Source organism: Hemibagrus wyckioides, linkage group LG04 (genome assembly GCF_019097595.1).
Source record: "Hemibagrus wyckioides isolate EC202008001 linkage group LG04, SWU_Hwy_1.0, whole genome shotgun sequence".
In the NCBI taxonomy this organism is placed as follows: Eukaryota; Metazoa; Chordata; class Actinopteri; order Siluriformes; family Bagridae; genus Hemibagrus; species Hemibagrus wyckioides.
The window spans coordinates 22,358,545-22,384,304 of NC_080713.1; the positions used below are offsets into that span (position 1 = coordinate 22,358,545).

Consider the following 25,760-nt stretch of genomic DNA (forward strand, 5'->3'; position numbering starts at 1 on the left):
CACTAAGCTCCATTTTTTACCAATAAATATCAACACAGCTATAATTTCCAATCCTCTGACTATCTATAACTTTTAGGTAAATGAGACAACTCGCTTAACAAGAAGAGATCAATCTCCTGATTATTCATATTGAAGTGATTTTTAAATGCAAATTCATGTCAAACAAGCTACATTCACAAAATGGAGGATTTGACAAGCTTAGCCTTGCATCAAAGCCTGTGCAGTTCTACTCCTTCTCAGTGAAGAGCCTCTTCTTCAGCTAAACTGAGTGGCGCTGCGTTCGGGTTATGAGTAAGAGCAAAGCACTTGGGCACGGAACGCAGTGTCAAGTGCAGTCTATTTTCAGTGCTTGCTGCTCTGCCATCCTTGATTAACGGAGCAGTATTGTCGTTATACATCCTAAAAGCCATTACGAAAATAAGCCAGGCCTTCTGGGAGCCTTTGCAGAAAGTAAATTTCGAACCTAGAAAATGACATGCAGAGATAAAAGTGAAGAGAATGCAGCAGGCACAGCACATCACGTGTCATGTTTCACAGCAAAATCATCAACAACAACAACAACAACAACAACAAAAAGTCCAAAAAAGCCTAATTAAGAAAGGCGTTTGATAACGTTATGTCTCTGGGGATGTTTTGTCTGAATGCACAAGAGAAAGACATATCTGGTACTTATAGAACTCAGTATAAAGGATAAATAATACATCTGTATGACAGCAGGACATCCACTGACCCAGCTGTCTAAGCCCAAGGCAATATTCCTGGGTGGGGTCAAATGTTAAGGCCAAAATAAGGATTTAAGACCGCTGCATTGTATAATAATAGTAGTCTCCATGCCAATTGCAAAAATACACATCATTATAGTTTTCGTGGGCTCTGGAAATGAACTGGTGACTCAGTAGACTGTCCAATTGTGGTGCCATTACATTAAAGTGAGTCAAAATTGCTGCCTGTCCAAATATTTTGAGCTGCTTCCTAGAAAACGAGGAAGTTCAGTTTTATCCTCATGAGACCCTGCCGACATTTTAACAAATTACTTTCCGTTCCAGCGCATTAGCTAGTTTCCATAGGTATCAAGCTACTGGATACAATTGTACAGGAAAAATGAATAGCACACATGCAGAAGCATATTCCTGGATTCAGATGGCTATTGAATATGGAAAATTGACAGATGATGTAATAAGTGTGTTAAGATTTAAAATATGATTATGTTGTATGACCTTGTGGTTTGTCAGCTTTAAAAGCGTTCTTGGATTTCTTCTAATGACAAACCCTGGAGGCCTAAATTGGCTCGGAGAAGGCAATGGGATGGACGCACACAGGACATAAAGATCTCTATAAAGATGCATCTCCAATAGGAAAATCGTCTGAATGCTGCTTAGCCAACAGCTTCTCCACTCTAACAACGTCCAAATGCAGAAATGGCCCATAAAAGAACTACATATCCAATAGCCACAAAAAGGCAGACCATTCATTATATGAAAGAAAGACTCCAAAAAAAGCTCCATATGTGGAACTGCTGGAGGCTGAGGATATGAGCATGGGGAACAGATCTGTATCTGCAAACGGGCTTTTATATGGGAGAGCCCCACATAGTTATGGCTGAAACCAAACCCGGCTATAGTTCTGCCTTGCGGCATGGGCGCAGCCCGGTTCGCCCGAAGACTGCAGCTTTCACCTCAGACCACAAAAGGAGGCTTTATTGTGGTGAGATACTCAGAACTCATGGCAAACACTCGTCCATGTCACCTCAGAAAGCGGGGGGTGGGGCGGTTGGCAAAGCCAGAAACCCTGGGGGATCTTCTGTTTCTCTGCACTGAATGGCTAACGTAAATAAAATGTAAAGCCGTGCCTTTGACTCCAGTGATAACCAGTCAGGCCTAAAACAGTCAAAGATTGGAGAAGGCATTTCGCTGCCATGTCAATGAGCACTGGGTTGTAAAGTTCAGCTCCCCCACCCACTCACTGCATTGGCCCCAGACGTCCTCTAAAGGTGGGCTTACTGAAAGGATGGCCCCTGGCTATTGATTATACAGGACCTATGCACCCTGCCCCCTTTAAGGTTCAAAAGGGCAAGGTAGGAGGAAGGGCCCGGGGTCAAAGGGGACTGGGGATGTAGATTAATCCCCTCTCCATCATTAGAGCACAGTTTTATGGCAAATCATAGTCCAGACTAGAAAATACAGGACAATCTATGCTTCATGGCAAACAGATCTAACTACTGCATAAAGACCTAAAACTTTTCAGGTTTTTTTGGAGTCTTATGGATGATTTTTTTTTAGCTCTATTGTCCCGTGCTAGCCTGCTGCTACATTTTAATCCAATGTGAGGATTAAACATGAGGACTGACAAAAAACTAATACAATTTTCCCTGGTTATCATTTCCTAACAAAAGTTTTTCTATGAACACAAACATAGCAGAAAGGAGAGAAACAAATCTACAGAAGGCATCATCCGGGTTCAGATATATAAAATAAACATCTTATAAGGTACTCGGCCCATGTGTTTTACTGTAGGTTTAACTGGATTCCAGAGAACAAATGTTATAAGGAAGCTTGGTGCAGGTTTTGATAAACCACTAGTAACGATCGCTATAAGTCCAAACTGATTCAGCATGCAGTGTTACCTTAGTTTGTATACTACATATACTAAAAGAATAGCTAATAATCATATATGAGGACTAAGGGAATTTAAAACCTGTGGCAACTTTTAAAAGTAACACTTTTACAAAAGGGCTTATTTATAGAAAACCCTGCACAATCATTTGGTCAGGGCTTGTGGTCGAGAAACAGTGCAGGTGCTGCGTCCAGCCATCTCTGGTCACTTCTCATCTGTTTCTAAACAACCGTTGGTAATCAGCACAAGTTGCCTAGGAAACATACACTCAACCCTCAGCACAACCTGCTTATCATGAACACAGCTGGGTGAGGGCTGAGAGCATGTTTACAAAACCTAATGAAGCAACTATTCTGTGTTGTCTTGGCTCGTCGCTGCTTCCCACTGCTCACACTCGAGTGCAAATCAGCACATCAAAGTTATTAAAGCTGATCACTTATTTATATCAGAAAGCGTGTACAGTCTTGCACACGTCACCTGATTATAGCGTGAGTGACTGACTCATTTCTTATGTAATCAACAAGCTGAGGGTCTGATGCGCTTCTCCTCATCAGACTGCTCAATAGTGTGAACAGCGTAATGTGTTAATAGGGCCAAATGAGGTAATGTTTAAAAATAAATATACTCATATAACCATACTATACATAGTACATACTACAGCTCATGCTGAATGAGTTTATGTTACAATGATATTCCTCCGATTTAATACATTGATTCTCGTCAAGATAAATCTGGAGCAATTCAAAGAAAACCCAGGAACACACATACACAAACACACATTCACATCTAAGGACATTTTAGAGTTGCAAATCCACCTAACAGCAGGCTTTGCAGAGGTGGAAGGAAACCAGATTACCCAGAGGAAACCCAGACAGAGAGGAGAAGAAGTATAGATAGTACTTTTAACATCAGCAGGCATTTTAAAAAGCAGCTGTGTGTGTGTGTGTGTGTTTGCAAATTAAAGTAGCAGACTTGATAAAGATGGGGTAAGGGGAAAATGTGTAAATTCAAATCGCATCCAAACTTTTCCTTTAGCTAAATCCAAAAGCAGTACCATTTCTACCTGAATACAATGGCTGGTCTCAGTGTCCCACAATCATGCTTCGTCATTGACCCTCATTGTGAGGCGTGGGGATGGTATGTGGGGAAGGGAAGCGGTGTTAATAGGCTGGGGTGAAAAGCTCAGCATGCGCTGAAAGGCCAGTCAGGAGCTCAGCTTAGTCTATCAAACACTAGAGAGTGAGAGTGGCCACAGATGGTGCCGTCAATAACCTTCACGCCCTCCACCATGCCATCAACGGGGAACATATACACACAAACCCTGACTGCTTGAATGTGGCATAGGAACTAAGAGGGAAACAGCAGATGGTAGGTTTGTGTGCCAGTAAAACATCATGACCTGAAGAATCTACGGGATGAAGTGTAGGAATTGTTTAGCTGGTTTGAGAGAGAGGCTGAGGATCACTCAGGAGCTGTTGGTGAATGATGAGGACAGCTGTCAAGAAGTGATGGCAGCCTAAATGCTTCTAATTGAGTTACTGAGAGCTAGAGCATTCAGAGCTCATCCTGCGCTTTAATTATATCAGCTGCCCAATAAGCAAATCACATTCAGTAATCTTTCCACTTACAATAAATAACATCTGAAAGCCTACGTCCATTCATTCACGTCTCTTGTAACCATTTTTATTCTGATCAGGGTTGTGGCGTTCCAAAGTATTCCCGGAACACTGGGTGAAATGCCGTAATACACTCTGGATGGGATGGATGCCAGTCCATCACAGGGCACCAAGCATGCACGCATACACACACACACACAAAATATATTCAGATATACTGAGCAATGTAGCATAGCCAATCCATTTAGTGGCATGCTTCTAGGGAGGAAACCCGCACAGTCATGGAAGAACATGCATCTCGACACAGAGCTCAAAACTGAACCAGGAACCTTGGACCAGTGAACAGGAACAGTACCCAATGCCCCACCCTCTGGTAATTTTTATAACATTATAATAGAGATATTTGCAGCAGTTCAACATATGAGTCTATCATTTAAATCAACATCTTATTAGAAAAGTAATGCAGGACGAAAGAGACACTACATTAACCTCAGTAGTCTCAGTAGGCAGACAATGGTTAGATATGAGGAAAATTGGACTGAAATATTTACCATGCATGATCTGCTGTGACACATAAAATCAAGAATAATTCTATGTTTAGACTGCGAAATAAAAACTGATCCGATCTGATTTTCTGAGCAGAAAATGTCTTCAGCGGTCTGAACAGCAAGAAGGTCTTACTTTCTGCAACTCTGAATAAAGTGGATTTCATGAAGCCACGCTTTTCTGTTTCTTTACCATAACAAAATGTGTAGGCTTTATCTTTACGATTTTCTTTATGACACTGTTCTCCCATAAACCACCACTGACATTACTCAATGCCTTGCAGTTAGCCTGCATTTCACACATCCCAGAGCTGCCATAAAGGCAGTGTGTAATCAAACAATGGATCCAAAACCGCAGCGCATTTTCCTGTTCCTCTGAGATCCCTGCAGATGGTGCTACAAAGACTTTATGGGACTGTGAAATATGTGATACACTGATTTTAAGTAATGATATGAACCCCGCTGTCTCAGCTGTATGAGTACTGAAAAATCCCAAATCATGTTAGCTTAATGACTAACGCTAACAATGGAGAGACTAAATGACCTGTTATACCACGATTTGTCATATCTTATGCCATATTTAGACACTGTTGTCATATGTTAAAGTGGTTTGCGAAAGAGCAATAAACTACAGATGGGATGTCGCACGCTTTAAAAGATCCTGCAACAAGGTCAATCCGAAGTTTCAGCATTTCTAGTGCAGATGGGTTTAGAAAATAATAATGTGTGCCTTCATAGATTAAATCTAGAAGGCAGAGCTAACCCAAGTGATTTCTCAGTAGCATCTAAAAACATACTGCTTTTTTACTGGAAAGCAGCGTGTATGAAGGTTACAAGGGCAGATCTTATGATGACTGGGGGTAGCTTGGCTGTCAGCGGGGAGCATGAGAGAGCCAGTGAGTCGTGACCCACAGTCACAAATGAAATGGCATCACACTAATAGCCTGGCCAAAAAAACAACAACAGTATATCACTTCACCCAGCTGGTCCAGAGATCACATGATCACATAGGCTTTTACTGCACCTGCTCTAGATGAGAGTGAATTAGCTATACAAAACATGAACACATGCTTCCTAATGGTCGAAGAACCGATGAAGTTTTCTGTGAGATTTAAACAATCTGTTATCGCATACCATATATTTTGGGAGACTTGTAGTGCCAGCAATATTTAACTATTTCCATCAGCTAGTGTTGTAGCACAAAAGGCAGCTCACTCATCTTCAGTCAACAAAGTACTGATCAAGTCGTACTGATTTCAGTGCTGTTAACTCAGTACATATAACTTCTAGGAATGGGCTTTTTGTCTAATTTAATATTTAAATATCTGTAAGAAACAGTGTGACATTTTCTAATGCATTAGAGCCAAGATGTACAGTGTTTATGTGTTTAACAGAAATACCACGGTATATGGAGCAGAACTGCACTGCATTTCTACTTTCTAAAGTTTGTAAACTCTTGCATCAGCTCCCCTGACACTTTTGACAGCTGTCAGCAAGCAGTACCAAGGACACAGACTTATATTAAAGACTGAGCCTAACTGTTTTTGCCTCCTAATGTAGGCATGTACTGTGTGTGATTGATAAGGACTGTATGGGGGATGAGGCAGGATATACAGATGTTCCAACAGCTCAGTGAGCCAGACTGAAATCCTGGAAGAGATCTGTACCACCTGAATATCCCTTAGCACCTTGGAGCAACAGTTAAAAGTTATCTTGACAGCATGATATGTGTGCTGTGTTTTCCGCGCTGTGAATGTTCGTGCATAATACACAAGTCTAAGACATTAACTAAAGTTCAACTAAAGCGGCTGAACTGAGAGACATGGGAAGTCGGCGATCTGATGGGTGACATGAAAACTGGACACATCCCGCTACTGACAATCTCAATTATAAATTCACTATAAGTAGGTAGTTCTGGGTCATGTGATGTGATACACGACCAACAGGAAGGGCCTGAAACATCTTAGACAACAGTGAGCACATGAGTTCCCATTCACTTTCAAGAGGCACCCTGATAAGATTGGGATGTTCATCTCAGACAACACTTCCAAAACACAACACCAAATAGATAAAGAGAAACAGCAAGCAGCTTGAGCTTAAGTCAGGATTATGGCAACAACGCCAATAGGCTAGGATCCAAACACCACAGCGCTGGTCACGACTGGCCGGACATAAGCTGATAAAGATTCATTCCAATCATTGCCTTGGCTGAACCCAAAGTTACTGGATCACTGTTATCATACTTATTACCACATTGTTACAAACACACACACTATCACTTCTCTGTGCCAGCACATTCTGAGAACAACCAGATGGTGACACCAGGTACACTACCAGTCAAAGGTTTGGACACACCTATTAATTCAATGTTTTTTGTTTAGGGATTTATTTTCTACATTCTAGAACAATACTGGAGATTTCACAACTAGGAAATAACACACATGGACTTAAGTAATCCATATGTAACGACAACAAAAAACAGTCAGTTGTTATTTTAAGACACGAAGGTCAGGTGTTCTGGAATAGTTCTTGCAAGAACAGTATTGTCAAGTGCATTTGCAAAACCTATCAAGCACCATGATGAAACTGGCTCACATGAAGACCATCCCAGGAAAGCAAGACCAAAACTGACCTCTGCTGCAGAGGAGAAGTTCATTTAGAGTTACCAGCCTCAGAAATCACCAGTTAACAGCACCTCAGATTAGAGCCGTTATTTCGGCCGCCTTCAGCATTGTTTTACAATGTAGAAAGAAATAAACATCAGGAAAGACCATGGAATTAGAAGGTGTGTCCAAACTTTTGACTGGTAGTGTAAATAAACCATCCATCCATTTTCTATACCCGCTTTATTCCTAATTTGGGTCACGGGCATCTGCTGGAGCCTATCCCAGCCGACATTGGGCGAAAAGCAAGGGGTACACCCTGGACAGGTCGCCAGTCCATCACAGGGCCTGTAAACAAACTACAATAAACCTACTGGACACAAATTGGTGATTATTTGCAATGCAAAGATAACTGCACAGTCGAAAGCAGTTGAAAAAGAGAGTGATGCAAATCATAGGCAAATCATTAACTACTCAAGCACAATCAAACAAAAACATTGAGCTTCTTTTAGAAAGGAATCAAGCCTCAAAACAAACTTTTAAACAGAATTCCTCACAGGTTTCAGGAGAATGAAGTGAAGTTCAAGCATCTTCCCAGCACCTGCAGCTTAGTATTTAAACTCAATGCAGATCACATGGCTTGGTCCTTGAATGTCCTGAACCACTGTTCGCTGGCCGGGTGTCAGGTCGTAATTTCAATTATTTTACAATTAAAATCGATGCTGACTTACAGTCTTTTATAGCACAAATCTAATTTGTCTCAAATGTGATTTATCAGAATGGTCAGAATCTGATTTTGATCAGTGTTATTTAGTCTTGAGTGTTAGCAGGAAAATCTTCAGGACCTTGTGCTTTCTGGTTGCTCGGGAAAATGACAAGCTACTTTTTTCATGTCTGATTAACAGTAAGAAAGAGAAAAGGGTCTGGTTAGGAAATTGACTGTTTATTGCTACTACAAAGTAATAACAGTAACTAGCTTCTCTTGTGGATGTTCCACAGCATTAAATGTAGCTATAAACAGTATGCAAAAGTACAACATGTCCTTCATTAATTAATGAAAAACTGGCAGGTTTTTCGTGTTGGCAAGTTGGAAAATAATCAGCTTCAAGGTGGTAGCTCCATCAGGGCCATTTTGTTCTGTATGCAGTGTCATATTTTATTGATCACATAGTACTTTTACAAATTATCTGTTTCAAATTATAGCTGTCAGGATGTCCGGTTATTTTCTAACTAATCTGAAAGTAACCGTTGCCCAGGTATAATGAATGAAATGTTAACAATCAGAAGAAAAAAGGCTACTTTAATACTAATATTAGTCAACTTCATCTAGAACCTATTTAGGCTCAGTGAGGATGCAATACAACCTTAAACAGCTAGGATACGATTTGCTTTTGTTTTCTGTTCATGAGACCAAGCACTTTTCTGCTAATTATTCATTCACATGAACACAACCATATCTCTATACCTTTACCCTTCTGATGTTATTAGGGATTTTATTGCCTATTCAGTTATCTACAATGAAAACAGAGGGAAAATATTTCCTAAGGTTAATTACAGTAGTTTTTTTCCCCCTACAGATGTGCAGTAAGGCATGTTGATGTAAGTGGTGCCATTACAGCATTGTGTGGCTGGCCCTGCATCTCTAATGAGCTGCTGTGTGAATAACTGTGCATGACTGCTTATTAAAGCCTTAGTCATCACTGGGACATTCTTGCCATATGACTGCTGAGTAACGCCAACTCATAACTGTACATTTCTCCTTTACTGCCCTCATGCTCTCACTATAGAAACACGAACAATAAATGTGTCATCCATGGTTTAAGGCCAAATCCCTACACTTACTCCATGCCAACAGCTGCTTCTTTCCCTAGCTACAGAAGGAAACGACCAGAGATGGACGAAGGAATGATGACTGTATGAAGTGTTAATAACTACAAGCATAAATTCTAAGGAACAAAAATAAATACTGGCAACATACACAGGGCTGTGGTGAGTCTGCAGGAAAGAATTTTACTACAACAGAAAAACACACATGTGGAACGAACCCAGGAAAAGTTTACACTCCAGGGGATTGTGTCATTTCTGAAACTATGAGGGAAAAATGAACCACTTTGACGTGGAAGAAAAGAAGAAAGTGGCACAGCGCGAACAAGTCACTCCATTCACACATACACCAATACGGTGAGGAACATCACCGCTCACAAACATAAAGCCATTACACAGCAAACTATATGACTTAAATCACTCAATAAGTCATAAACAAGAAACTCGAAAAACAGTTTTTATCTTACACAGAACTGAAAACTATGTAATAACTGATAGACCGGCAAAGCATGATGGGAAATATTCAAATGAGCAAATCTCTAATTTCACGCCCAGAAATCGCAAGGTGACCAAAACTATTCGCTACAAGAAATTAATACATTACAAATGTAAAATTTCCGACTTATAATAATATTTTCAGGTCCTACAAATAAAAATAACTTTCTTTTTGTTCTGTGCTAGCTAAACTACACTGATATCCATCTATGGTATACAATATGTACTTTTCAGTGCGGTCCCTTTGTAATAAAGCCATTAACAAATTCTCGCACTTTTATTTTTTTTCCCTAATTCATTCTTTACCTTTGACTTGACTCTCGTACTCCGTGATGATCTCTTTATCCTTTTTAAACTTGGCAGGAGGATGCGACATTTTCCAGCCGTGCTCCGTGTAGCCGATAGAGGAGTTGCTAAGTGGATTATTTTGTAAACGGGGATCCGGGAGAAGTTCTTCTTCAGAACCAAAGCATCCCGGAGATCTTCAACTTCTTCGGCTGGAAATGGGAGGGGGGGACAGGCTGTCGTTGCGCTTGGGATCGAGTTGCAGTAGCGTCTGCGTGTGCGATGTGATCCAGCCGCAGGGGATCCACCATCAGTGAGCTCGCAGGAGAAACCGTTTAAAGAGCACCGAGTTTCCAGTAACAATCCCGCTAACTTAACTACTCCTATATCTACTCCTTCAAACTAACTTACTCATGCATTGGCCTGTTGATTTCCCCCCTCTGTCTGTGTGTGTGTGTTCCGGTGCGGTATCCAGGAGGATCCTTGCTTTAGCTCGACTTCTAGTGGATCCGCAGATTTGAGCGCAGCGCATCTGTTTGGAGAGACTCTGTGGGAACGGGGAGGGATCGGAGCCCGGGTTGCCAGGTTAGAATCAAAACCTTGGTTTTGTGCACGGTTCAGAAGTCATTCAACACATTAAAAAGCAAACGGAAACCACATTTGACATGCCAGCTATCATGTTCGGGCGTATTACTTATTCAAAGATTTAATACAAATGTGTCTAACTTGGTTTTGATTTGTAACCAATCTGGCAACATTGTCGGAGCAGCACGCGGGCGGAAGCGCTTGAATGGACACGGTTTCTATCAGAAATACAAACTTTTATCTGAATCTGGATTGAGCCGAATCGCTGAAAGGACAAATAAATTGTAAATGTTTCAAATGATTATTTATACGGGCCGAAAAGTGGCACACTTGAAGCTGTAGAATATCAGTTAACTATTCACTGTTCAATAAGCGTCGTTCTTCGAAGCAGCGGGGTTTTTTTTCACAGTATAAACTCGTGTCTTCCTGCACTGCCATCTGGTGGTGACTGTTTGTCATTACAACACAACTTGCGTCGTGTATATAATATAAAGCAATGAAACGCGATTCTGTTCTAGTAGGAACATTGCAGTGTATTTTAGCATCATTCTAAGAGTTCACTCAATTCTCCTGGTCAGTGTGGACACATACGGAATGGGATTCAAGTCTGTTTCAGGGCAGCATGCCTACACACATTCACTATATTGCCAAAAGTTTTGGGACACCCCTCCGAAGTCACTGAATTCAGGTGTTGTTTTTTAGGATTTGGGCTTGGCCCTTTAGTTCCAGTGAAAGGAACTCTTAATGCTTTGGCATACCAAGACATTTCGGACAATTTCATGCTCCCGACTTTGTGGGAACAGTTTGGAGATGACCCCTTCCTGTTCCAACATGACTGCACACCAGTACACAAAGCAAGGTCCATAAAGACATGGATGAGTGAGTTTGGTGTGTGAGTCCTGACCTCAACCTGATAGAACACCTTTGGGATGAATTAGAGTGGATACTGCGAGCCAGGCCAAAATTGGGACGTCTGTCTTTACATGCACATAAATGTAATATGCAGTTGGCCCTTGCAGCTATAACAGCTTCAGCTCTTCTGAGAAGGCTTATGTGTTTATGGGAATTTTTGACCATTCCACTAGAAGCATATTTGTGAGGTCAGACACTGATGTTGGACGAGAAGTTCTGGCTCACAGTCTACACTCTAATTCATCCCAAAGGCGTTCTATCAGGCTTAGGTCAGGACTCTGTGCCAGTCAAGTTCCTCCACACCAAATTCACTCATCCATGTCTTTATTGGGCTTTTTTTATGCACTGGTGTGCAGTCATGTTGGAACAGGAAGGGGTCATCTCCAAACTGTTCCCACAAAGTTTGGAGCATGAAATTGTCCAAAATGTCTTGGTATGCTGAAACATTAAGAGTTCCTTTCACTGGAACTATAACCCCACACAGAGAGCAACTATGCATCCTAGAGCTGAGGCTGCACTAGAAGGCCATTACTTAAGAGTTAAATTAGTTATATATCAAATGCAGCCCTTTTTACAAATCTGTCTTTGAATCGCAAATAAACACAATTACAAAGAAATTGTTTAATTACAGCTTACATTCTTTTAATTGTATTGCACTGAGATGAGTCAAATGATGTCTGCATTTGAAAACACATTGTTAGAACAAATCATAAAATACCATAAAAACCCAAATTAATGTTAAAGATGATGTCACTGGCCAGCAGAAAACAGATAATGTTTACTGAAATAAATGTACAAAGACAAACACCAAAAATAGTTCAGAAGTTCATAAATAAAGTTCTATTAATAAGCAGGGGTGAACATGGATGCACCTATCCAGTGCTTCGTAACAATAGGCCAGTATTGTTGACTGATACAACACAAATAATGGACATGAGCACACAAATTGTCTTCATGCTTGTCAAGATCATGCCTATGAGTTTTCACATAGGTGCTGAAGAGTCTCAGTTACAGTAAGGATGTCAGTATCTGATCACTACAGGCAAATACTCAAGCACTTTAATATTGATACTGTATAGAAACTGAAAACATGGGATTGGTGCACCACTATCAACGATCATATGTTACAGAAGTTTAACCACAAGTTAAATTAAGATAGTACTGTTTCAAATGAAATCCGACTACGACCCAGTGTCTTTTCCTAGCTCAGTTTGAAGAAGGATTCCTCCAGGACCTCTGTGAACTTGTCCTTCATCTGCTGACGGAATCCAGTGTACCACTCCAGCAGCCTCATTCTCCTCTCCGTCTTCTCTGTCTGCGTCATCACCCTCTCCTTCTCCAGGATGGCTGGCAGCTCCTTCCAATCCTTGAGGAAGATGAAGGGTGCTCCTGCATCTTTGAGCAGGCGAAGAGGAGAGCTGCGACCGTTGGCACAGGCTCCCGGAGTCAGGACGTCCTCCACCACGGGCACAGAGCCATAGGCACAGGCCTCATAGATGCGGTAGCACTCAGTGTTTACGCCAACCGGGCACAGGGTCAAGTCGCTCTGAGCCAGAGCCATCTGGTACTGTCTGGAGGTTTCTGCAGTCTCCTGAGGAAGCCACCTGAGAAAAAGGAATCATCACGTCACCTTGGATACAATCATATTGGGAATATAGGTTTGTTTTTGTCTGTGGAAAATATGCAAACTGCAAGGGCAAATTATCAGGATGTAGGCTAAGCCTAGCTCTGATAGTAAATCGTTTTGAATCTCACATCAGGCTGCAAGAAGTCAATTCCTATTTAATTGTACATGAATACACGTTATGTTACACTGCTCTTTTATCCTGCTAACTGCTCTGTAGACCTTCTATTCTAATGATGAACTAACAACACAAACACGTACTTCTCCCGAGCATTCGTGAGACACTGTTTATCCAAGCCATTCTGCTTCAAGATGCCCGTGAGAGTTTCCCGAGAGGAGTTCTTGTAAACCGTGCCAAGGAAGTTGCAGGTGTATGGTCGCACCGTGCTTACCATCTGCGTATTAGGAGTTACAACTGGAAAATGTCTATACCTGTTAACCAAGAGAAGGAAAAAAGGTAACACTAGTTTAATCATTGAAAGTCATTAGCCACATTTACATGCATTAACACCTTAATAATCTATTAAGACTAATAGCTCAGAATAAAAATGACTGAATGAGGTAGGTTATCTAAGAACACTGAACTCTGCTGTATGTGCATAAGTTCGGACCAGGAAGCACTTAATGTGCATAAAACATAGATTGATAGATTGTTTACAGACTTTCCAGTTAAGAATATCTATAAGAGAGTTCATTTGACTCTGCAATTATAAAGAATTCATTAAGAATAGTGAAAACCTTAGTAATATGAATTGAAACAATATACTACCAGAAAGGCCTTAAATAACATCTCAATAAAACAGAACTGAATCAGCTCATACGTGGCAACACCAAGAGGCCATTGGAAGACATCCTTGTCGTTGATCCAGGGACTGTCATAGACGAGGAACAGCAGATCCACAAAGCCTCCAGATCTCTTCACATAGGGGCTGATCCACTCGTTAGTGCACTGCTCACTGCCCAGTAGGACCACAGCCACTTTAGAGATGGTGTGAGCCTGAACAAGAGTCTGCACATGCTGTAGCCACTGGATTGAGTAGGAGATCTTCTGCTGTTCACGACCGTTCAACACCAACACGACGCTGTCTGTGTCCAGTGGAATGTGACCCTGCACCACTGCTGGGCCTGTGTAGAAACTGACAGGAATGGTAAACAAAAATTTAACACAAAATTCTCATACCGAGTATGAAAGCCGAATCAATATGAATAAATTAAAAGAAAGAAATTTTCCCCTGTATTTCACATTGGGGATAATAAATCTGTCTATTTACATAATGTGACTAGTTAGAGTCATTACCTAATAAATCAGTCAGCTTAACCTTTTGGCTTTGTTAATTATGGGAATAAAAAAAAGAAGGTTTTAGGTTCTTCTTCTTGATTTGCATCAGCAGTGTAGTGCGCTTAGCCAGTTTAGCCCAATTCAGACCACACTGACCACACTTCCTATTTAGTGGTTTTAATACATCATCCAGGTTGATTATGTGCAACACATCTGAGCTGAGGTTCCCAGCATGTAAACACTGCTTACACTGAAAGTATTTAAAGTATGGAGATGCAGCTCTGCCATTTGCAAAACATCTGCCATCACATATTCCAGAGCGTTTATGGAAGTGCTAAATTTGTGGGGGGAAAAAAATCAATTATGCATTAGCATATTGGCATTTATCACATTGTGTACACAGAGCTGTATACAAAAGGATGTGGATAGATCCCAAATGAACTGCTCTGTTTGTGCAGTACCGCACTCTATTGCATAAACAAATGGTAAGCCACACTGAAAAAAGTTAAATCCTATAAACGTCTAAAAACGAAAACTGCACTGGGCAAACAAAATCAACTTACACTATGTTGCCAAAAGTATTTGGACATCCCTCCAAATCATTGAATTCAGGTGTTGTTTTTCAGTGGTTGTGCTCGGCCCCTTAGTTCCAGTGAAAGGAACTCTTAATGTTTCAGCATACCAAGACATTTTGGACAATTTCCTGTTCACAACTTTGTGGGAACAGTTTGGGGATGACCCCTTCCTGTTCCAACATGACTGCACACCAGTGCACAAAGCAAGGACCATAAAGGCATGGATGAGCGAGTTTGGTGTGGAGGAATTTGACTAGCCTGCACAGAGTCCTGACCTCAACACCTTTGGGATGAATTAGAGTGGAAACTGTGAGCCAGACCTTCTCATCCAACATCAGTGGATGTTGTTCTCATCCTGACCTCAAAATGCGCTTCTAGAGAAATGGTCAAAAATTCCCATAAACACACCTTGTGGAAAGACTTCCCGGAAAAGTTGAAGCTGTTATAGCTGCAAAGGGTGGGCCAACTATATCTAAAATTCATGTGCATGTAAAGGCAGATGTCCCAAAACTTTTGGCAATAGAGTGAATAAGCCACTCATCACTGTCAGCAAAGTGCTTCATAAAACCTTCAGTCATGGCATCATCCCAATCATTCCTTAGCCATGCCTTTTAAACTATATTAGATGTAAGACTTTAGATTTTATCAGTCCTGTTCTGTCTGCAAAAAATAACATTCTGAGAAATATAAATGTGCTTATGCATGGTTTACTCACAAGTCTATGTGTACGCATGATTGATAAATACCCCAGATCTTTTCAGTTCCTCACAGCTTACCTGAAATTGATCTTCCCCGACTGAATCTCTCCTTCTCTCCACTGTCCCGTCTTATCAGTGGGGTTCAAAGGGCCTTCTAAAATGTGTTCCCACAAGTAAAGTCCTAGCACCAAGAAAAAAATAAACATTCAAAACAATCCTGTTCAATTCTTCTTAAACAAATTTATCAAAGCTTCACATTCAATAATTCTTATACATTTCAAATGTTCCCAATAAACAGTGGAAAAAAAACACAACCAAGATTCTTGTAATACAGCTTATAACATGGTCAAAGGTTTATGAACATCTGACCATTACACCCATATGTTTTTTTTTCCCCCAAGCTGTTGCCACAACACTTAAAGCACACAATTGTATAGAATGTCTATGTATGCTGTGGTTTTACTATTTCCTTTCAGTTGTAAATAAGGGGGCCAAGCCTGTTTCAGCACGACAACACCCCTCTGCACAAAGTGAGCTCCATAAAGACATGATTTACCAAGGTTGGAGTAGAAAAAGTCAAATGACCTGCACAGATCGCTGACCTCAGGGGCTCTTGTGGCTGAATGGCAAAATCCCCATAGCTTGTAAAGCTAATGAACAGCCGTCCCAGAGGTGCAAAGACTGTTCCAGCTGCAAAGTGGGCATTAAAGTCTGGACTGGGATTTTCAGTAAGCACATAGGAATGTTATCGTCAGGTGTCCACATATCTTTGGTCATATAGTGTATCTTCTACAGCAGGTCACTGAAGAATATGTGCATTTTCAGTGTAAAGCCATCACACAGAACTAGTCACCTCCATTACTGTGAGGGCAGCAGTATAATGACCAGACACTTACCTATAGCTGCTTTTCCCCAGATTTGAACTTTATATCTTTTGGGCCTGCTCTTTGCGATGCGCTCCTGATATGATCTGTAAGCCTCTCTCCTTTTTTGCAGTACAGAGATGGAGTCTGCACGCTCGTCCTCCTCCCACGGGTTCCATTCTTCCTCTCCCGCTCTGGATTGATCTACGAATGTGAGAAATGGTTCAAAAACGAAAATGACATTATTATCTCCTGGACAAAAATCAAAGATCGGTGCGTTTCACATGCGTTTTCAATTGTGTTCCCTTGATTACAAACGTTACAAAAATGTTGCCCTTTCCTTGTGGAACGAGTCACACATTTCTTTAAAGTTTCTCCGATCAATTATATTATTTTAAAAGGTCATTAACAGACCCAAACAGGTTCATTGTATTGTACTATAGCTACTGCTCTCTACACTTTACTCACCCACACATACTTACTGTTTTCATATACTCCTATGCTTATATTTAAATTATTATTCATACATCATTACTCACTTTATACAGGAATTCACATATATACTTCTCATTCAGCTCAGATTCTTCTTTAGGATAGATTTTCATGGATGCATGTTTGATTAATTTACTTTGCAAGTGCCACAGCACTGGCCACAAACGACTCATTTATGCGAGTCGACTCAGTGAACCGACTCATCAATGGAAATACGCATTATGGGTCTGTATTAGTGCAAGGAATAAATAATAAAGGAACGGATTTAGATTTTTTGGTATCCTGAGCGTGCATTTCTTTGATAGTAATTATTCTGAGTAATTATGATAAAAAAATTATTTCCTCGTGAGTCTGTATTCCTACTTTACATGTCACAGAGCCTCTATGATAACTTTAGCGAGCTAGCCAAGCTGTACACAGTAAACCTACCTGCAGGTGCAGAACCCTTTTTCACCACTCTGTGCACGCGAGTAATAACCTTCTTATTGAAAAACACATTGTAAGCAGCGTACAATGAAAAAACCACATACGCCAAAACAACAATTATCGCAATCTTCCTACGGATTAATCTCATTATTAAAAAGGTGTTGAACAGCCATCCTGTGCTGAGACCTTCTAACTCCCACCCGCATTCCGCCAAACCACACCTTCTATGCTAGCGCTGATAAATGACTCCATAGGATTTTTCTCACGCTCGTCCTTTCCTCACGGAGTAAGTATCAGCCAATGATAACGGAAAATGAAGGCTACTGACCAATCAGAGAGAAGAAGGCGGGATTTTACAGAATGCGGTGGGAAACGTATAGCATTTCGGCTGACTGTTTACATGCAGAGCGACTGAGTAAAAGGACCCAAGAGCCGAAGTTACATAGGTGTACAATTTTCTGCCTGAATATAATAATCTTTCTAAAATTTTAAACTTAGAATATTAGGATCAAAACAAAAAGTAAACTAAAAGTGTGATATAATTCATAGAATTCCATTTATATGTATAACTTTAAGATAAATATTTTGCATTTTCCGTCTATATGTGATCAGGCGTCCAGAGTGTCCTTCAAACCGGTGTCGTGTGGAAAGCCCTTAGCAGGGTTGGCTGCTGTGACCGAAAGTGCGGAAGATGGTGTCCTTGGCCGGTCGTTCAGGGTTTCTATACCCTTACTTACACACAGCCAACTTTATTATATCCAGACCCCTGACCGCTATTGCTCCTGCAGCTGTAAACTCGGGAGATGCCTTGGTGAATCAGAGAAAATCGGCCAGAAGTCAGGCTGTCTCAGGTCTCCATGGTACGTGTTTCACTGCTCTGCTGGTTATCCGGTGTAAATTATCCTGAAATAGCTCAGCTGTAAAGTTTTCTAAGCCTGTGCGTTGATTGTGCTCATTTGCTGAAGGCGTGTGTAAAAATCTGCGTAAAGACAAGTAAACACCTAGGCTAAAGACCTAGCCCAATCTAACCTATACCTATCTAACCTACACTTAGGCTGAAGACATAGCCTAATCTAACCTACACCTAGACTTAAGATCTAACCTACACTTAGGCTAAAGACATAGCCTAATCTAACCTACACCTAGACTTAAGATCTAACCTAATCTAACCAACACCTATGCTTAAGACCTAGCCTAACCTAATTTACACCTAGGCTTAAGACCTAGCCTAACCTAATTTACACCTAGGCTTAAGACCTAGCCTAACCTAATTTACACCTAGGCTTAAGACCTAGCCTAACCTAATTTACACCTAGGCTTAAGACCTAGCCCAATCTAACCTATACCTATCTAACCTACACTTAGGCTGAAGACATAGCCTAATCTAACCTACACCTAGACTTAAGATCTAACCTAATCTAACCAACACCTATGCTTAAGACCTAGCCTAACCTAATTTACACCTAGGCTTAAGACCTAGCCTAACCTAATTTACACCTAGGCTTAAGACCTAGCCTAACCTAATTTACACCTAGGCTTAAGACCTAGCCTAACCTAATTTACACCTAGGCTTAAGACCTAGCCTAACCTAATTTACACCTAGGCTTAAGACCTAGCCTAACCTAATTTACACCTAGGCTTAAGACCTAGCCAAACCTAATTTACACCTAGGCTTAAGACCTAGCCTAATCTAACCTACACCTAAGCTTAAGATCTAACCTAATATAACCTACACCTAGACTTCAAGTACTTCTTTTAAGGCTAAATTTTGTCAGGGTTTCTACATTGCCCTAAACGGAGGTTATTTCAAAATAGTCCAATTAAAAGCAAATTTATTTCAGCTTTATTTAATTCAATCATAATTCCAGTCGGCCAATAGTTTATATGTACCAACTTGCCTCAGTCTTGAAGATTCAAGAACCTGATGTAATGACTTTTAGAAGTGCCTTATTGCCCAATCTTCATAATTAGGAGTTTATTGGGAATGCATCTCTGGGCATATGTAAGAGACACCATGGTTAAATCCAAACAACTCAGCCCAGACCAGAGTTATGGACCTCCACGAGTCCTGCTTAGGTGCAATTTCCAAACAACTGAAGGTATCACAGGCATATGTACCGTCAGTTGTATACATATATAAAAATCTTGTGTATCATTCCGGAAAGAAGCGCAAAACAGATGTCCCACAGATGAACATAGTTTGCTCTAAAAGGTTCGACTGAACCCCAAGAGTCTTATACATGAGTAAGAACTTCAAATCCACCAGCATAAAAAAAAGCCAGACTGAAGTCTGTGACCCATGGAGGTGACAGTATGATATGGTGTGGGTGCACTTTATAAAGTAGATCTACTATATTGCCAAAAGTTTTGGGACACCCCTTCAAATCATTAAATGAGGTCTTTCAGGGGTTGGGCTTGGTCCCTTAGTTCCAGTGAAAGGAACTCTTAATGCTTCAGCATACCAAGACATTTTGGACAATTTCGGACAATTTCATGCTCCCAACATTGTGAAAATCCTAAACCTTATGGAAAGCCTTGCCAGAAGAGTTGAAGCTGTTATAGCTACAAAGGTTGGGCCAACTATATATTAAATTCATGCGCATGTAAAGGCAGACATCCCAAAACTTTTGGCAATATAGTGAGCATCAAGGGAAATGAAAAAGCACTTTCCATCAAGCACTGACATCAGCCAAATAGTTAAAACTTTGTTGCATCTTGGACTTGATCCAGCAGGACAATAATCCTAAGCATAGCTCCAAAGTGGCAACAAAATGGTTTAAAGAAAACAAAGTGAAAGTAAGGTCTGACCTGAATCCAAGAGAAAAATAATCAGATTTTTGAATTCGTTACCTTACTAGATAATTTTGCTTAGAATTGAGAAATTGAGCAAGAGCCTGTTTGGTTTGTGTGAACGTAGAGTAATGCATATCTCCTGTTCACATAACACATTTGTTATTGTTGTTCCTGATTGTCTTTTAGGGCACTTTGGAGAGCGTTTTGCCCACACCGATATCAGGATCCCTGACTTCTCTGACTACCGTCGCAGTGAGGTACAGGATCCTACGAAGTCCTCACAGCAGAGCAGCGAGGCTCGCAGGGCTTTCTCCTACCTGGTCACAGGCTCTACTGCTGTGGTGGGGGTTTACGCCGCCAAGACAGCCGTGACTCAGTTCATCTCTTCCATGAGCGCCTCTGCAGATGTCCTGGCCTTGTCCAAAATTGAAATTAAGCTGAGCGATATTCCAGAAGGGAAGAACATGACATTCAAGTGGAGAGGAAAACCCCTGTTTGTTCGCCACAGAACCGAGAAGGAGATCGCAACCGAGGCTAACGTGGATCTGTCGGAGCTCCGCGACCCACAGCACGACACAGACCGAGTTGTTAAGCCTTCCTGGGTCATCGTCATTGGGGTGTGCACTCATCTCGGCTGCGTTCCTATCGCAAACGCTGGGGAATACGGCGGTTACTATTGCCCGTGTCACGGCTCACATTATGACGCTTCTGGGAGGATCAGGAAGGGACCCGCACCCCTCAACTTGGAGGTGCCGTACTACGAATTTCCTGATGAAGACACAGTAATCGTTGGATAGACGTGGACATTTCCTAATTATGTATTATTAGTGTTTGTGTCTGGCCAAACTAATAAATATTTTAAACCACTTAAACATCCCTGTAATATTTTCCATCCAGTATATTGTACATGAGAATGAAATGTTTCTTTTGCAGTGCATCTGAGTATCAGGGCTTATATCAGCATCACCGTAGACAAGTTTCAGGGTTCTTTGGATGGTTAATGGGTCTAGCTTTTCTAAATTAACTATATCTGGAACCAGTGCTGATACAGAAGCCCACTGTTGTTGGGTTCTACATTGAATTTTTAATGGTTTCCCAAGAAGGTCCAGATAGGAAACACTTAAGTATTTTTTTAATGGTCAGCTTCAAGAATGTTTAGAGCTCCAGAGCCACATAAAGCAGCTGCAGAGCAACCCCAAATACACTGCACCAATGAGTTGGCTTCAATTATGACAAACCAGATGAAAAGTCAGACTGAACTGAAAGAAACGTTTAATAGCAGTTGAACATGAACACAAAGATTGAAACTGAGATTAGGGAGCAGGTGAAAGCATGCTCAGCAGTCAAAAGACCAAGGATGGGAATTTCTCCTGTCAGAGATGTGCCATGACCAAACACTGAGAAAGGCTTACACTTATGTTCACAAAACAGGAGAAAACAACAAAAGATGGCTATCCAGGTAGCACACCATTTATAGAAGTTCACTAGTCATCCATGTCCAGAAGTGTAAAACAGAGCAAGACTGGTCCTGCTCTGTGTCTGAGATGGTTTTCAGATGAACACTCCAGTCAATCACAAGCATTTCATCTTAAATAAGAATGCAGTTATCATGTCATCCAACAGGAAACCTTTAGGACTCATAACTGGGATCTAGAAATCAACTGAACTGAATATCACCTTTAATGGTGAGAGCTCAGAATAATCATGTACCACTTCTAGATTAAACCATTCAGGCTACCAGGTCAAGGATACACAAGTGCCTCTCTTTCTTAAATAGTAGCTTAAGCTGTAAATGCCCCACATTCCCCCCTTCAAAAATTCTATTAGCTAAACTAAACTATTTTCAAAAGATAATGAGGACAACAAACAATAAAATGACATCACAATTTCAATGAGAAAAACAATGGGTAGAAAATTAATAAAATGCTTGAATCCAAGTTGATTGAAATGGCTTTATTTTAAAACAAACAAAAAGCCAAATAAGAAGTAACATGAGTGTAAAGGCTAAAAACTGAATAATTAAACATGTGATGTAAGTATAATGTAATTATAGATTAATTAAGGTCACTTTAGAATCAAACTGAGATCTGTTATACACACTGACGGGTGGTGTGAGGGCAAAGCCACCAAGAGCTCAGCAAATAAACTGTTAGGGTCAACTCATTCGTCTTTAATAATAATAATAATAATAAGGTTTCTCTGGATGTGTGCCTGCAACTATGAACTAAGGAAACACATTTCAGCAGAAAAACCCAGCTGATGACACAGAAGCATCGGTAAAACAGTATGAAAGATATCAGTTCATGAGAAGAGAGCAAATCTAGGGGGCGTGTCAGTCTGTGTCATCACCTGACCCAACTGTCTGATTGGCTGCATGCATCCATAATGCTGGGATTAGTCAGCATCACTTTCTTATCAAGCTGTGTGATTTTGCTTAATCTCACTTGTGGTGCTGTTGCATCTGGTTTCACAAAAATAACTTTTTGAAGCACTAATAAGACAACGAGAATGCCAAAAATAAAATATATATTTTTTTATCTTTGAATAACAGGGGGAGGTGGGATGCTCCTGTGGATATCGTAGGCAACTGGTCATCATCCAGTGACTTTATAGTACAGAGACTTTGTGTTTAATTAAAAACATAAGAAGTATCTAGTGCATGAGCAACACTTGGCTTGGCATTATAAGTATCAAAAACTAGCATGACTCGGACGTTGGGTCTGGTGACTGGTAGCTACACAATATTGGCAAAAGTTTTGGGACACCCCTCCAAATCATTGAATTCATGTGTTGTATTTCAGGCCATCCCCAAACTGTTCCCACAAAGTTGGAAGTATGAAATTGTCCAAAATGTCTTGGTATGCTGAAGAGTTCCTTTCACAGGAACTAAGGGGCCGAGCCCCTTACTTTTGCCAATAAAGTGTATCTTGTAGCAGTAGGTGGGAACGGGAAAAAAACTAAATTGTGAGAAAATAAATAAATAAATAAATAAATAATCAAATCAGTGAGAAACCACAGCATTACAATATTAGTGTGAACATTATTTAAATTAAAACCACCGTTTATTCGTCCTTATTGTCAAAACTGTAGTGTCTTGTGCAATTTGTTTCTAAAATTGACATTAAAGACATAATTTAAAAAGTTCTATAAAATAAATAAGCATTCACTTAAATAGAACACATCATTTTCTTTACATCAGTCATTAAATTGTATGTTGTCCAAATGAGTGATTTGTTCAGTCCACATAATGCACCTCAGCCTGAAGCTCTTTGTGAATGTAGCTCAGTAAAGCAGCAGTCACTTGCTGCTGAAGTGAAGCGTTTCCTGTGACTAAGGCTGTTAACTGGACTACATCAGTCCACTCGATCGAGCCCAAGATGGCCATGATGTCCTCGTAGAGCTGCTTCTGCTGCGCTGGGGTCATTTCATTGATGACCTGAGGAAGTGGTTTGAACTGACCGCTTGTCATCCAGCATCCCAGAAGTCCTCCAACAGCACCACCTTTTAGCGAAGCACAAAGATCAATTTTAATATCAAAGAATATGGACAAAAAGCACTGGAAACAGGAAATTAAAGCACGGCAATGTTCAATTGTCTAGGACAGCAGCTGACGGTAGTCCTAAATGTAATTCAAACACTACAGTCATATTTATACATTATTGACAGACAAATATAATTACCATAATCCAACAGTTATAATAGTTTTCTGTAAGATGTTTTACAACATTTTTGATAGGAATCTCTGGTGTCAGCGCTGTGTAACAGTCAGTAAGTTTTCCACAGAAAAAAAGAGAGAAAAAAGACTTGTGAGTGAATGACAGTTTATCGCTACTATAATACGGTATAAGTAAACAATAACTAACTTGCTTAAGGATGTTCAATATTCAGTGTGTAACTATGAAAAGATAAAAGCACTGATCAGGCATAACATTATGACCACCTGCCTAATATTGTGTTGGTCCCCCTTTTACTGTCAAAACAGCTCTGACCCATTATGCACTGTGCATTCTGACACCTTTCTCTCAGAACCAGCATTAACGTCTTCAGCAATTTGAGCAACAGTAGCTCATCTGTTGGATCGGATCACACGGGCCAGCCTTCGCTCCCCATGTGCATCAGTGAGCCTTGGTCGCCCATGATCCTGTCTCCGGTTCACCACTGTTCCTTCCTTGAACCACTTTTGATAGATACTGACCAGTGCAGACTGGGAACACCCCACAAGAGCTGCAGTTTTGGAGATGCTCTGATCCAGTGGTCTAGCCATCACAATTTGGCCCTTCATCAAACTCTCTCAAATCCTTACACTTGTCCATTTTTCCTGCTTCTAACACATCAACTTTGAGGATAAAATGTTCACTTGCTGCCTAATATATCCCACCCACTAACAGGTGCCATGATGAGGAGATCATCAGTGTTATTCACTTCACCTGTCAGTGCTCATAATGTTATGCCTGATCTGTGTATATTAATAAACCACTTTGCTTGGCATCACTCCACTCCAGCAATCAATCATGGATTGTTTTCCTGTGACAGCATGCCTCGTTGTGTTTACTAATACTTGCCTACAGCAATGCCAAGAGGTCCCCCAACCAATCCTCCAGCAAAAGCAAGTCCCCCAGCAGTCATCGCTCCCTTCCCAGAATGCTTCACTGTAGTCTTTATCTGCTGATTTGCAGATAGCTCGCAACACAGCTTCATGACGTCATCAATGCGGGGAGACATGTTGGGTAATCAACTCACTTTGGGGACAAGGCAGAGGATTCATATGTAATTAAATCTACAGGCCATGAGATATATTCATAATATTATAAACTATAAGAATAAACACACCACGTGACACAGTGAATGAAACATCCTCGGTAAACAATAATACAGTACTGTGAGTTTATAAGTGTTCATAAGAGTTACACAGGATAACATACACAACAAAAAAATGAGTAGAACATAAAAATACGTACCTTTTGAATTGAAACTTTAGGCTTTTTCTTTAAAAGGAGAAACAATCTCAGTGACCATTACACCGAGCTTCCAACATCCAAGTACCCACTAGAAATAAAAAATTTTACGCATGCGCACTGTTCAGCATGACAGCGTTGGTGATGACCTTTCAAATTAAAGGTCTCGCGGCTACGAACAACTTTGTAGAAAACGTTCTCTTAAAATAAAATTGCTGTAGTTATTCAACATATGTAAACATTTTTCATTTGTAATATTAAGTTGTAGCATAGATATTTGAATGTTGCAGTGATACTGTAAGTGGATGTAGTGGAGAAGTCCATATGCTTGCATATTTGGATGAAGAGTTAAACTTTAAGCAAACTTTTGAACTGAGAAGTTCGTATCGTTACTTCATATTCGGATTGAGGGCTACACTATATTAAAATGCTTTCAGTGTAAATAGTCAAATCATGAAATCCTAGTAAGACTGCGTGATCTATCGACTATCTAATAAATCTGAATTTGACTGTTCAGCAACGTTTCAGTATTAAACACCGCACTATGCTTTCGATATACGGAGTACTTTAAATACAT

At 40.6% G+C, this 25,760-nt stretch overlaps 4 protein-coding genes across 8 annotated transcripts in view; 1 reads left to right on the plus strand and 3 right to left on the minus strand.

The window, feature by feature from the left end:
• Positions 1-10,511, minus strand: part of srgap1a (SLIT-ROBO Rho GTPase activating protein 1a) — an 83,527-nt gene extending 73,016 nt beyond the window's left edge. For 3 of the 4 annotated variants that reach the window (XM_058387530.1, XM_058387529.1, XM_058387531.1), the window contains exon 1: positions 10,003-10,510. In XM_058387530.1, the coding sequence (XP_058243513.1) occupies positions 10,003-10,072 (70 nt within the window). In that variant the 5' untranslated portion in view covers positions 10,073-10,510. Of the gene's footprint in view, positions 1-10,002 lie in introns of all 4 variants that reach the window. The other variant, XM_058387532.1, reaches the window with a different exon arrangement.
• Positions 10,512-12,110: 1,599 nt separating this feature from the next.
• On the minus strand, positions 12,111-17,743 carry rxylt1 (ribitol xylosyltransferase 1). Its single transcript, XM_058387822.1, has 6 exons — positions 17,439-17,743; positions 16,551-16,721; positions 15,733-15,835; positions 13,924-14,238; positions 13,364-13,534; positions 12,111-13,082 (listed from the first exon to the last, which is right to left on the minus strand). Exons 1-6 carry the CDS (start codon positions 17,581-17,583, stop codon positions 12,680-12,682), a joined length of 1,308 nt encoding a protein of 435 aa, XP_058243805.1. The 5' UTR covers positions 17,584-17,743; the 3' UTR covers positions 12,111-12,679.
• A 331-nt stretch (positions 17,744-18,074) lies between these two features.
• LOC131352015 (cytochrome b-c1 complex subunit Rieske, mitochondrial-like) lies at positions 18,075-21,094 on the plus strand. Its single transcript, XM_058387823.1, has 2 exons — positions 18,075-18,295; positions 20,415-21,094. The coding sequence occupies exons 1-2, from the start codon at positions 18,127-18,129 to the stop codon at positions 21,023-21,025; spliced, it is 780 nt and encodes a 259-aa protein (XP_058243806.1). The 5' UTR covers positions 18,075-18,126; the 3' UTR covers positions 21,026-21,094.
• A 430-nt stretch (positions 21,095-21,524) lies between these two features.
• zgc:112052 (protein C19orf12 homolog) lies at positions 21,525-25,341 on the minus strand. 2 transcript variants are annotated; one of them, XM_058387825.1, is made up of 3 exons: positions 24,791-24,854; positions 23,909-23,982; positions 21,525-23,729 (listed from the first exon to the last, which is right to left on the minus strand). In XM_058387825.1, the coding sequence occupies exon 3, from the start codon at positions 23,695-23,697 to the stop codon at positions 23,464-23,466; it is 234 nt and encodes a 77-aa protein (XP_058243808.1). In that variant the 5' UTR covers positions 23,698-23,729; positions 23,909-23,982; positions 24,791-24,854; the 3' UTR covers positions 21,525-23,463. The 2 variants fall into 2 exon arrangements, with proteins under 2 accessions (XP_058243808.1, XP_058243807.1); XM_058387824.1 differs by lacking the exon at positions 23,909-23,982 and adding an exon at positions 25,187-25,341 and having other exon boundaries at positions 21,529-23,729; positions 24,791-24,967.
• Between the last annotated feature and the right edge of the window lie 419 nt (positions 25,342-25,760).

Coding starts and splice junctions, on each gene's coding strand:
- rxylt1 (XM_058387822.1), bottom strand. CDS start 17,583: ATGAGATTAATCCGTAGGAAGATTGCGATAATTGTTGTTTTGGCGTAT. Junction 14,239..15,732: donor TCGGGGAAGATCAATTTCAG/GTAAGCTGTGAG, acceptor CATTCCTGTCAG/TTTCTACACAGGCCCAGCAG. Junction 13,535..13,923: donor TGGCCTCTTGGTGTTGCCAC/GTATGAGCTGAT, acceptor CTTGGTTAACAG/GTATAGACATTTTCCAGTTG.
- zgc:112052 (XM_058387824.1), bottom strand. CDS start 24,950: ATGTCTCCCCGCATTGATGACGTCATGAAGCTGTGTTGCGAGCTATCT. Junction 23,730..24,790: donor ACCTCTTGGCATTGCTGTAG/GCAAGTATTAGT, acceptor CTTCGCTAAAAG/GTGGTGCTGTTGGAGGACTT.
- LOC131352015 (XM_058387823.1), top strand. CDS start 18,127: ATGGTGTCCTTGGCCGGTCGTTCAGGGTTTCTATACCCTTACTTACAC. Junction 18,296..20,414: donor GGCTGTCTCAGGTCTCCATG/GTACGTGTTTCA, acceptor ATTGTCTTTTAG/GGCACTTTGGAGAGCGTTTT.